The sequence below is a fragment of the Oncorhynchus mykiss genome, chromosome 20, assembly GCF_057628025.1.
Source record: "Oncorhynchus mykiss isolate SJ-2025 chromosome 20, ASM5762802v1, whole genome shotgun sequence".
NCBI classification, from domain to species: domain Eukaryota; kingdom Metazoa; phylum Chordata; class Actinopteri; order Salmoniformes; family Salmonidae; genus Oncorhynchus; species Oncorhynchus mykiss.
The window spans coordinates 21,864,142-21,877,617 of record NC_143041.1 but is presented as its reverse complement, the minus strand read 5'-3'; the positions used below and the strand labels follow the sequence as shown (position 1 = coordinate 21,877,617).

The following is a 13,476-nucleotide window of genomic DNA, read 5'->3' as shown; positions in this document are numbered from 1 at the left end:
TTTAGCTAAGAATGATGTGAATAATCAAGTCAATAAACATTGGGTAGTTAGTTAGCCTATAGTTAATATACTGGCTTGTTTGATGTATAAGTAGCCAAATAACATTAGGTAGCTAGCTAACATACTGCTGTAATGATATGCTAAGTGGCTCTTAAGGACAGCGTAGCTAACAAATTGTCAGCCAACATAACATGTAAGGTAACTTATTTGAAAAGGAACTACTTTATTACATTGCTAAACATTTTGTTAACATTTGTCATAATTAGTTAAAGCAATGAATTTGTATCCACTATCGTTGGACTTAGGCTCCATATTTTCTGCCATTTTTTTCAAATCTGAAAACGATGTGAAGCCACGACCATTTCCTGAAGAATTGCATTATGGGCCCTAAAGTATAGAAATAGTGTCCTTTGCGTGTATACTTCATATTTTGGCAAATTTAGTACGACATCCGGGAACTTTTGGCATACTAACTATATCCATACTATGACCATTAAGCATATGACCATATATTCAATTCACGACACAAATAGTACAGTTAGTGTGGATAGTATGAGTATTCGAACACAGCATATATCTTTTTTACTTTTTAAAATGTAGATGTTCCAAAGGCCTGCACCAGTGGCATGTTGACAACAGGACAAAATGGGGCATGTCAGTCAGAGCACATTCACCTAATTATCCAAATAAAAGTCCAACTATGATGTGATGGCAATCATCGTCATCCCAGTTTCGAAAGGAAGATCCTCTGACTCACTTCCATTGCTGATGGCCGTGATTCCTCGATAGAAATCCTCGAAGCTGATCACCCCCAGCCCACTAGGATCCAGGAACTTGGTCAGATCCTTCACCTGTAATATAGAGACAACCATGAGAGACCTTTCAAACACATCAATCATAAAGCTCACTTCACACTATAATTAAATCAGCTTTGTTGCCTGAATGCTTTATGAATCAATCAGATTGCATTCTGTCCAAATGAACGTGATGTAACAGGCAATGAGCACACAGGGTAAAACTGAGCAAATTGAATTAAGAAACAGGGGACAGCATCCAAATTGAAAAGGTTGTGGCTTTGCTATCTCAGAGTACATCTGAAAATGAACTACCTAAAACGACTGATATTTCATTGAGCTCAGTCACGTCATGGAAAAATTTCTAGGGCTGTAAAAACATCCTTGAAAATCGTCAAAATCACAAAACTGTCTCACTGAGGCTTCTGTGGTTAGGCTACTTCAACTGGTATGTTTCTTTCCAAGACGAGACAATAGGAACCAATACAAAAGTTATTTGTTTCTGCACATGTAGACATTGATTTCTTAACTCTTTTATAAAATGTACATATAAATATGTGCTTCAATTTTACAGGGTTGCAGTGTCCTCAGACAAGGTAACCAGGGTTGAGCTCCAAGTGTCTCGCCTCCCTCAACACAAGGCCAACACTTCTAGGCCTACATAAAGCAAAACACACACACACAAACACAGAAACAAAACCTGGCTACACAACTTGAAATGCCCAACTTGCAGCAATAAAGATTTATATAACCAAAGACACAGTGTGCACCTAACCCGGCACTCAAATGACAGGACACTGTACAATCAATCATTTATTTGATGTCCCACATCCATTCCCCGGGTAACCTGGCAACAAGTGAGGTGGTATCCAGGGAGATAGGCCAACAAGTGTGTGTGCTTTACACCCCAATGATGTATTTGGCATAGACCTCAAGAGCATTGTAGACATTATAGCATTATAGACATTGTCTTGGAATGTTTGGAATGCACTTCATTGTTTTGGTTTCTTAAGAATAAGCTCAGAAGAATAATCACTTCTAGTTGTGACCCAAATTCTTACATTTTTGGGGGGTTAAGTTTAAAAGTCGTTCCCTGGAGCTTTAACCGTGGCGCCCTTGGCAACCCAGAATATGATCAGGCTTTTCCTAGAAATGAGAGATACAAGTGCGGCATGTTGCGATTAAAAATGTCCCATACTCATTACGGTGTCATTCCATGCATGTATCATTTACAATTAGCTGGGAGGGTAGGGAAGTTTGTGGGCAAAACACAAGCGTAGGCCTTGGGAAAACCTTCAACTTCAACATGAGAATAGATGACACAAAACCAAAGTACAACCCTGATTGGTTTTTGCATTTTTTTAATAGGCATTCCTGTTTTGCACTTTTGAATCGGTTACATACATCCAAACAGTCATTCTGCTTAGAAAATGTGAGCTCCATCTCTAACAGCTTACAGTCGTGGCCAAAAGTTTTGAGAATTACACAAATATTAATTTCCACAAAGTTTGCTGCTTCAGTGTCTTTAGATATTTTTGTCAGATGTTACTATGGAATACTGAAGTATAATTACAAGCATTTCATAAGTGTCAAAAGCTTTTATTGACAATTACATGAAGTTGATGCAAATATTAAATATTTGCAGAGTCAATATTTGCAGTGTTGAGCATTCATTTTCAAGACCTCTGCAATCCGCCCAGGCATGCTGTCAATTACCTTCTGGGCCACATCCAGATTGATGGCAGCCCATTCTTGCATAATCAATGCTTGGAGTTTGTCAGAATTTGTGGGTTTTTGTTTGTTTTTGAGGATTGACCACAAGTTCTCAATGGGATTAGGGTCTGGGGAGTTTCCTGGCCGTGGACCCAAAATATCAATGTTTTGTTCCCCGAGCCACTGAGTTATCACTTTTGCCTTATGGCAAGGTGCTCCGTCATGCTGGAAAAGGACTAATGGTAGCGCTCACCTTATCTTCTCCGGACAAGCTTTTTTCCAGATGCCCCAAACAATCAGAAAGGAGATTCATCAGAGAAAATTACTTTACCCCAGTCCTCAGCCATCCAATCCCTGTACTTTTGGCAGAATATCAGTCTGTCCCTGATGTTTTTCCTGGAGAGAAGTGGCTTCTTTGCTGCCCTTCTTGACACCAGGCCTTCCTCCAAAAGTCTTCGCCTCACTGTGCATGCAGATGCACTCACACCTGCCTGCTGCCATTCCTGAGCAAGCTCTGTACTGGTGGTGCCCCGATCCCGCAGCTGAATCAACTTTAGACGGTCCTGGCGCTTGCTGGACTTTCTTGGGCGCCCTTAAGCCTTCTTCACAACAATTGAACCGCTCTCCTTGAAGTTCTTGATGATCCGATAAATGGTTGATTTAGGTGCAATCTTACTGGCAGCAATATCCTTGCCTGTGAAGCCTTTTTTGTGCAAAGCAATGATGACGGCATGTATTTCCTTGCAGTTAACCATGATTGACACACCTGTGTTAACGACAGAATCACTGACATGATGTCAGATGGTCCTTTTGTGGCAGGGCTGAAATGCAGTGGAAATGTTTTTGGGGGATTCAGTTCATTTGCATGGCAAAGAGGGAATTTGCAATTAATTGCAATTCATCTGATCACTCTTCATTACATTGTGGAGGATATGCAAATTGCCATCATACAAACTGAGGCAGCAGACTTTGTGAAAATTAATATTTGTGTCATTCTCAAAACTTTTGGCCACGACTACAGAGCGGGAGCAGCTGAAACTCTTAGCAAACTGTCGATTGACTGAGATTTACAGCCCTCAAGGTGATAGACCGACATATGTTTCCAGCTAGTCGATTAAACTCAGCTGACGTTATAGAGGTGAGATGGGAGCGGTTCGCCTTGTTTTGTGGTTTAACACTAAAATTATGTAAGAGTTCAGGTTAAATGTTACAGTCAAGCCCTTCCTGCTCCCCATCTCTGCTATGCAAATCTTCCATAAATTAGGTTGACCAGGGGGTGGGTGGTAGTGAATAAATGGGTCGTTTAAAGCGGTTGCAGATATTTTAACAGCAGAGAATGAGATGGAGTTTGACATTTCAGAGGTGAGAGTGGGTGTTCCCCCGCAATGGAGCTTTTTACTTGATTCCCTTTGGCCAGTCGATCTGAGGGCAGGGTCACTATAACACACAGGAAACACCTCTCTTCACACCTCGAGTAAGAGAGTGGGTGAGACCAGCACCCATCTACCAATAGGTGCCTTTCTTTACGAGGCATTGCAAAAACAAAAACTGGTCTTTGAAATTCACTGCTCGATTGAGGGACCTTACAGATAATTGTATGTGAGGGGTACAGAGATGAGGTAGTCATTCAAAAACCTTAAATATGCACTATGCAGAAATCATGCCGCCATTTCCTGGATACTAAAATTAGAATTATTCGCTTAATTTCAGTTTATGTGACAAAATAAGCAAGAATAGTGTAGAGAATCATTCTACCATTGCTGTGAAATATCTTTTCCATAACCAAAAATATTTTATTTTCAGCCGTTTGAAGCTAGTGTACAAAACTGAAAGTAAAAAAACTAAACTTAAGGGAAACACATAAAAAGCACATAGAAAAGATACCGCTTCTTAGACTTGTTTTCAATGAGAATGACAGATCTATAACATTTCTATTTGAGTTTGGACAGGTCGCCCAAACATTTACATATTGCAGCTTTAATCACTATTATCGCACACAGTTGGGAGTCCATGCAACTTATTATGTGACTTGTTAAGCACATTTTTACTCCTCAACTTATTTAGGCTTGCCATGACAAAAGGGATTAAATACTTAGACTCAAGTCGTCCCCTTTTCATGTTTAATTAATTTGTAGCAATAAAAAAATTAAAAACATGAATCCACTTTGGCATCATGGGGTATTGTGTGTAGGCCAGTGACAAAAAACCTATATTTAATCCATTTTAAATTCAAGCTGAAACACAACAAAATTTTGAAAAAGTCAAGGGGTGTGTATACTTTCTGAAGGCACTGTATTATCTGTCCTCTTCTTGTTCACTGTTCTCTCCTCCCACTCAGCCACACTGTTGCCTGATTGTCACACCACAAGATCACTAGCTCCTCTTCCTGGAATAAATCTGGGATGGGATTTGCATTCAACCCCAACCCCATTAAAGGATCACGATAACAATGCAAATATCAGATATCTGATATCACACCATACATGCAATTTCTTCACCCATCTACAATGATCAATTCAGGGAATGTCCTATACAGGCCGAGCAGTGTGAAGTTAACTAGGCTAGAAATGAATTCTCCTCTGCTCAGACCTACTTGTGAAACATTTTTGGTTACACACAAGAGACTTGCCAAGAGCTTTCACCACAAGGAAAATACAATTATTTGTGAAGCTTACAGGCAAAATAAAAAGCCACAAGGAACGACAACATTTACAGTGCCTTGCGAAAGTATTCGGCCCCCTTGAACTTTGCGACCTTTTGACACATTTCAGGCTTCAAACATAAAGATATAAAACTGTATTTTTTTGAAGAATCAACAACAAGTGGGACACAATCATGAAGTGGAACGACATTTATTGGATATTTCAAACTTTTTTAACAAATCAAAAACTGAAAAATTGGGGGTGCAAAATTATTCAGCCCCTTTACTTTCAGTGCAGCAAACTCTCTCCAGAAGTTCAGTGAGGATCTCTGAATGATCCAATGTTGACCTAAATGACTAATGATGATAAATACAATCAACCTGTGTGTAATCAAGTCTCCGTATAAATGCACCTGCACTGTGATAGTCTCAGAGGTCCGTCAAAAGCGCAGAGAGCATCATGAAGAACAAGGAACACACCAGGCAGGTCCGAGATACTGTTGTGAAGAAGTTTAAAGCCGGATTTGGATACAAAAATATTTCCCAAGCTTTAACCTCTTGGATCTCTAGGGGCGCTATTTCATTTTTGGATAAAAAACGTTCCCGTTTTAAGCGCAATATTTTGTCACGAAAAGATGCTCGACTATGCATATTATTGACCGTTTTGGAAAGAAAACACTCTGAAGTTTCAGAATCTGCAAAGATATTGTCTGTAAGTGCCCCAGAACTCATTCTACAGGCGAAAACAAGATGATGCGTCAACCAGGAAATGAGCAGAATCTCTGAAGCTCTGTTTTCCATTGTCTCCTTATATGGCTGTGATTGCGCAAGGAATGAGCCTACACTTTCTGTCGTTCCCCCAAGGTCTTAGCAGCATTGTGACGTATTTGTAGGCATATCATTGGAAGATTGACCATAAGAGACTACATTTTCCAAGTGTCCGCCTGGTGTCCTGCGTGGAAATCGGTGCGCAAAGCCAGGTGCTGGTATTTTTCCATTTGATTGAGGGGAGAAACCATGCTTCCACGAACGATATATCATTGAAGAGATATGTGAAAAACACCTTGAGGATTGATTCTAAACAACGTGTGCCATGTTTTCAGTCGATATTATGGAGTTAATTTGGAAAAAAGTTCGCGTTTTGAGGACTGAATTTGCGTTTTTTTTTTGGTAGCCAAATGGAATGTAGAAAACGGAGCTATTTCTAATACACATTAATCTTTTTTGGAAAAACTGAGCATCTGCTATCTAACTGAGAGTCTCCTCATTGAAAACATCCGAAGTTCTTCAAAGGTAAATTATTTTATTTGAAGGCTTCGCTAAATGCTACGCTAGCTAGCTACTTTTACACAAATAATTGTTTTCCTATGGTTGAGAAGCATATTTTGAAAATCTGAGATGACAGTGTTGTTTACAAAAGGCTAAGCTTGAGAGATGGCATATTTATTTCATTTCATTTGCGATTTTCATGAATAGTTAACGTTGCGTTATGGTAATGAGCTTGAGTCTGTATTCCTGATACCGGATCCGGGATGGGGAGATCAGAGAGGTTAAACATCCCAAGGAGCACTGTGCAAGCAATAATATTGAAATGGAAGGAGTATCAGACCACTGCAAATCTACCAAGACCTGGCCGTCCCTCTAAACTTTCAGCTCATACAAGGAGAAGACTGATCAGAGATGCAGCCAAGAGGCCCATGATCACTCTGGATGAACTGCAGAGATCGACAGCTGAGGTGGGAGACTCTGTCCATAGGACAACAATCAGTCGTATATTGCACAAATCTGGCCTTTATGGAAGAGTGGCAAGAAGAAAGCCATTTCTTAAAGATATCCATAAAAAGTGTGGTTTAAAGTTTGCCACAAGCCACCTGGGAGACACACCAAACGTGGAAGAAGGTGCTCTGGTCAGATGAAACCAAAATGGAACTTTCTGGCAACAATGCAAACGTTATGTTTGGCGTAAAAGCAACACAGCTGAACACACCATCCCCACTGCTTTTCTTCAGCAGGGACAGGGAAGATGGTTAAAATTGATGGGAAGATGGATGGAGCCAAATACAGGACCATTCTGGAAGAAAACCTGATGGAGTCTGCAAAAGACCTGAGACTGGGACAGAGATTTGTCTTCCAACAAGACAATGATCCAAAACATAAAGTACACCACTAAAAATGGAATGGTTCAAAAATATACATATCCAGGTGTTAGAATGGCCAAGTCAAATTCCAGACCTGAATCCAATCGAGAATCTGTGGAAAGAACTGAAAACTGCTGTTCACAAATGCTCTCCATCCAACCTCACTGAGCTCGAGCTGTTTTGCAAGGAGGAATGGGAAAAAATGTCAGTCTCTCGATGTGCAAAACTAATAGAGACATACCCCAAGCGACTTACAGCTGTAATCGCAGCAAAAGGTGGCGCAACAAAGTATTAACTTAAGGGGGCTGAATAATTTTGCACGCCCAATTTTTCAGTTTTTGATTTGTTAAAAAAGTTTGAAATATCCAATAAATGTCGTTCCACTTCATGATTGTGTCCCACTTGTTGTTGATTATTCACAAAAAAATACAGTTTTATATCTCTATGTTTGAAGCCTGAAATGTGGCAAAAGGTCGCAAAGTTCAAGGGGGCCGAATACTTCGCAAGGCACTGTACCACATAGAGAAGATAAGTTGCTATAAACAAACTTTATAGGCCCACACTGTTATGCTTAATGCCTTTATGGACTATATTTTGTTTATGGCATGGCATCTCACTCATTCACATGAATTATGGTGCAGACACCAGAAAGAGCAATGCATTTCTGCAACCTCATTACTGAGAAGGTTGGATTACCGCTGAGCAAGGAGGGAATAACCAAGCATTATCTGTATATAGGTTAGGACTAGAGGTCGACGATTATTCGGAATGGCCGATTAATTAGGGCCGATTTCAAGTTTTCATTACAATCGGAAATCGGTAATTTAGGATGCCGATTTTGCCCAAATGTAAAAAAAAAAAAAAACCTTTACACCTTAATTTAATCTTTATTTAACTAGGCAAGTCAGTTAAGAACACATTCTTATTTTCAATGACGGCCTAGGAACGGTGGATTAACTGCCTTGTTCAGGGGCAGAAAGACAGATTTTTACCTTGTCAGTTCAGGGATTCAATCTTGCAACCTTACGGTTAACTAGTCCAACGCTCTCACCACCTGCCTCAAGAGGAGCCCTTCTGTTACGCGAATGCAGTAAGAAGCCAAGGTAAGTTGCTAACTAGCATTAAACTTAATCAATCATAACTACACATGGTTGATGATATTACTAGTTTATCTAGCGTGTCCTGCATTGCATATAATCGATGCAGTGCGCAATCGCGAAAAAGGACTGTCGTTGCTCCAACGTGTACCTAACCATAAACATCAATGCCTTTCTTAAAATCAATACACAGAAATATATATTTTTAAACCTGCATATTTAGCTAAAATAAATCCAGGTTAGCAGGCAATATTAACCAGGTTGTCACGACTTCTGCCGAAGTTGGCTCCCCTGTCTGTTCGGGCGGTGCTCGGCGGTCGTCGTCACCGTCCTACTAGCCGCTACGATCCCTTTTTCGTTTGTCTGTTGGTTTTGTCTTATTAGTTTCACCTGTGTGTATTTTGGTTTAATTAGCTTCCCTATATGTAGTAGTTTGACCCGCCCTTGTTTTGTGCGGGATTGTCTTTTGTTACGTGTGTACATATTAGTTCGTAGTGTATTTTATTTTCTATACTGGACACCCTGTGGTTTTGGGTTGTCTGGTATAGTGTCCTGCGCCCTGTATTGTATTGGGCTTATCAGTTTGGTGTGCAATAGTAAAGCACTTTACTCCGTTACTCTCTCTCTGCGTCTGATTCCTGCACACCCACCTAGTCCCGCGTGACACAGGTGAAATTGTGTCACTTCTCTTGCGTTCATTGCATGCAGAGTCTACAGAGTATATGCAACAGTTTGGGCCGCCTTGCTCATTACGAACTAATTTGCCAGAATTTTACGTAATTATGACATAACATTGAAGGTTGTGCAATGTAACAGGAATATTTAGACTGATGGATGCCACCCGTTAGATAAAATACGGAACAGTTCCGTATTTCACTGAAAGAATAAATGTTTTGTTTTCGAGATTATAGTTTCCGGATTCGACCATATTAATGACCTAAGGCTCGTATTTCTGTGTGTTATTATGTTATAATTAAGTCTATGAATTGATAGAGCAGTCTGACTGAGGGATGGTGGGCACCAGCAAGCTCATAAGCATTCATTCAAAAAGCAATTTTGTGCGTTTTGCCAGCAGCTCTGCTGTTTATGAATTCAAGCCTATCAACTCCCGAGATTAGGCTGGTGTAACGATGTGATGTGAAATGGCTAGCTAGTTAGCGGGGTGCGCGCTAATAGCGTTTCAAACGTCACTTGCTGAGAATTGGAGTAGTTGTTCCCCTTGCTCTGCATGGGTTACGCTGCTTCGAGGGTGGCTGTTGTCGATGTGCATCCTGTTTCCATTGATCATCCTTGAGATGTTTCTACAACATTATTGTTGGTAAATTTACCTTTGGTAAATTCAATTGATTGGACATGATTTGGAAAGGCACACACCTGTCTATATAAGGTCCCACAGTTGACAATTAATGTCAGAGCAAAAACCAATCAATGAGGTCGAAGGAATTGTCAGTAGAGCTCCGAGATAGAACTGTGTAAAGGCACAGATCTGGTGAAGGGTACCAAAACATGTCTGCAGCACTGAAGGTCCCCAAGAACAGTGGCCTCCATCATTCTTAAAATGGAAGAAGTTTGGAACCACCAAGACCTTTCCTAGAGGTCAAACTGAGCAATCGGGAGAGAAGTGCCTTGGTCAGGGAGGTGACCAAGAACCCAATGGTCACTCTGGCAGAGCTTCAGAGGTCCTCTGTGGAGATGGAAGAACCTTCCAGAAGGACAACCATCTCTGCAGCACTCCACCAATCAGGCGTTTATGGTAGAGTGGCCAGATGGAAGCCACTCCTTAGCATCATGTCTTTCAGCGGCAGGGACTGGGAGACTCGTCAGCATCAAAGGAAAGATGAATGGAGCAAAGTACAGAGAGATCCTTGATGAAAACCTGCTCCAGAGCACTCAGGACCTCAGACTGGGGTGAAGGTTCACCTTCCAACAGGACAATGACCCTCAGCACATAGCCAAGACGACACAGGAGTGGCTTCGGGACAAGTCTCTGAATGTCCATTAGTGGTCCAGCCAGAGCCTGGACGTGAGGTCATCACTGATGTTGGGCGATTAGGCCTGGCTCACAGTCAGCGTTCCAATTCATCCCAAAGGTGTTCGATGGGGTTGAGGTCAGGGCTCTGTGCAAGCCAGTCAAGTTCTTTCACACCAATCTCGACAAACCATTTCTGTACAGTGGTTCTTCCTGTAAAGGTTGCGTCATACTGCAGCACACCTTGGCACGTTATTTAAGTGTCAGCCATTGTTGCCATTAATGCTAGTTAGTGATACCCTCTGGTGATCAGACTATCTTTGAGAAGCATTTGACAGTCTTTAATATTGTTTGTACTAGAGAATTTAAAACCTTTTGTAAGAACATAGTATATGGGATTAATTTGATTAATATTATGGTGTTTCTATTCCAAGAAAAACTTCAAATGAAACCCTCAGGGTTTCCGTTAGGAAAATATGGCGCTGTACAACGTGACCGGTCGGGAGTAGGCTACAGTACTAAGAGCAAAATAATCCTAACATTTTCACACCCTAATTGTAGTCTAACCAATACCCAAACGGATATTCAGTGAAAATCTCAATCTCAATCTCAATGTGCTTTAAATGCCACAATGTCACAAATAACTGAACACGCACAATTCTTAAAACTCTGAGAAGGGTAATAGGAGGTGATCTGCATTGCATATTAAACGTATTGCTATATTCCATGCGTTACTGTGTGTTACGATCCTCTCTCTCTCTCTCTCTCGCACACGCTGTCTTGATCTCTGAATGCTATGAAAAGCCAACGGAATTTACACCTAAAATGCTGACCGGTTGCACACTCTATAACCACAGTTTATATTATTTTACCATGCTGGTCATCTATGAATGTTTGAAAAGCTTGAAAAATCAAGCTGCTTTAATATTTAATAATTTCTGCCCTCTGAATTCATATTCATGATATAAATAGGCCCATGTGCACCTTGATATTGGGGGTGCGCCATGCGGTCGTGCCTAACGGGGAACGGGGGTGTGCCATGCAGCCATACCTAACGGGGAAAGGGGGGATGGAGCAGGTCGGTCGCAACCCAGGCGGCCTGAAGATCCTAACTCTGGCGAGAGCCGAAGCCACCCTTCCGGCCCAAAACCCTAAGTTCATATTCACTTTTAAACAACGCAATACTAATGTTTTAGAAACCAATATTTGGTGGAATAACCCTGAATTTCAATCACAGCTTTCATGCGTCTTGGCATGCTCTACACCAGTCTATGCCACTCCTGGCTCAAAAATTCTAGTAGCACGGCCTGTGACCATCCATCTTCCTCTTGATCACATTCCAGAGGTTTTCAATGGGGTTCAGGTCTGGAGATCGGGCTGGCCATGACAGGGTCTTGGATCTGGTGGTCCTCCATCCACACCTTGATTGACCTGGCTGTGTGGCATGGAGCATTGTCCCGCTGGAAAAACCAATCCTCAGAGTTGGGGAACATTGTCAGAGCAGAAGGAAGCAAGTTTTCTTCCAGGACAACCTTGTATGTGGCTTGATTCATGAGTCCTTCACAAAGACACATTTCCACGAGTCCAGCCTTGCTGAGGTACCCACAGATCATCACCGATCCTCCACCAAATTTCACAGTGGGTGTGAGACCTGAAGAGACTTACAAGCCACAGTGTCTTGCACCCACTGTGAAATGTGGTGTAGGATCGGTGATGATCTGGGGGTGCCTCAGTAAGGCTGGAATCGGCCTTAACTATTTAGGGGTGGCAGGTAGCCTAGTGGTTAGATCATTGTAACTGAAAGGTTGCTGGATTGAATCCCAGAGCTGACAAGGTTAAAATCTGTCGTTCTGCCCCTGAACAAGGCAGTTAACCCACAGTTCCATCGGTAGGCTTGTAAAATAAGAATTTGTTCTTAACTGACTTGCCTAGTTAAATAACGGATAATGTGTGTGTGTAATATATATATATATATATATATATTACTGAGGCAAACTCTCTCCAGAAGTTCAGTGAGGATCTCTGAATGATCCAATGTTGACCTAAATGACTAATGATGATAAATACAATCCACCTGTGTGTAATCAAGTCTCCGTATAAATGCACCTGCACTGTGATAGTCTCAGAGCGCAGAGAGCATCATGAAGAACAAGGAACACACCAGGCAGGTTCGAAATACTGTTGTGAAGAAGTTTAAAGCCGGATTTGGATACAAAAAGATTTCCCAAGCTTTAAACATCCCAAGGAGCACTGTGCAAGCGATAATATTGAAATGGAAGGAGTATCAGACCACTGCAAATCTACCAAGACCTGGCCGTCCCTCTAAACTTTCAGCTCATACAAGGAGAAGACTGATCAGAGATGCAGCCAAGAGGCCCATGATCACTCTGGATGAACTGCAGAGATCGACAGCTGAGGTGGGAGACTCTGTCCATAGGACAACAATCAGTCGTATATTGCACAAATCTGGCCTTTATGGAAGAGTGGCAAGAAGAAAGCCATTTCTTAAAGATATCCATAAAAAGTGTTGTTTAAAGTTTGCCACAAGCCACCTGGGAGACACACCAAACGTGGAAGAAGGTGCTCTGGTCAGATGACACCAAAATGGAACTTTCTGGCAACAATGCAAACGTTATGTTTGGCGTAAAAGCAACACAGCTGAACACACCATCCCCACTGTCAAACATGGTGGTGGCAGCATCATGGTTTGGGCCTGCTTTTCTTCAGCAGGGACAGGGAAGATGGTTAAAATTGATGGGAAGATGGATGGAGCCAAATACAGGACCATTCTGGAAGAAAACCTGATGGAGTCTGCAAAAGACCTGAGACTGGGACGGAGATTTGTCTTCCAACAAGACAATGATCCAAAACATAAAGTACACCACTAAAAATGGAATGGTTCAAAAATATACATATCCAGGTGTTAGAATGGCCAAGTCAAAGTCCAGACCTGAATCCAATCGAGAATCTGTGGAAAGAACTGAAAACTGCTGTTCACAAATGCTCTCCATCCAACCTCACTGAGCTCGAGCTGTTTTGCAAGGAGGAATGGGAAAAAATGTCAGTCTCTCGATGTGCAAAACTAAGAGACATACCCCAAGCGACTTACAGCTGTAATCGCAGC

At 41.6% G+C, this 13,476-nt stretch overlaps 1 protein-coding gene across 2 annotated transcripts in view; it reads right to left on the bottom strand.

Annotated features, from left to right (window-relative positions):
* Window positions 1-13,476, bottom strand: part of LOC110499073 (rab11 family-interacting protein 3) — a 117,626-nt gene that overhangs the window by 87,543 nt on the left and 16,607 nt on the right. For both annotated transcript variants that reach the window (XM_021575951.3, XM_021575952.3), the window contains exon 2: window positions 758-851. In XM_021575951.3, the coding sequence (XP_021431626.3) occupies window positions 758-851 (94 nt within the window). The remainder of the gene's footprint in view (window positions 1-757; window positions 852-13,476) is intronic.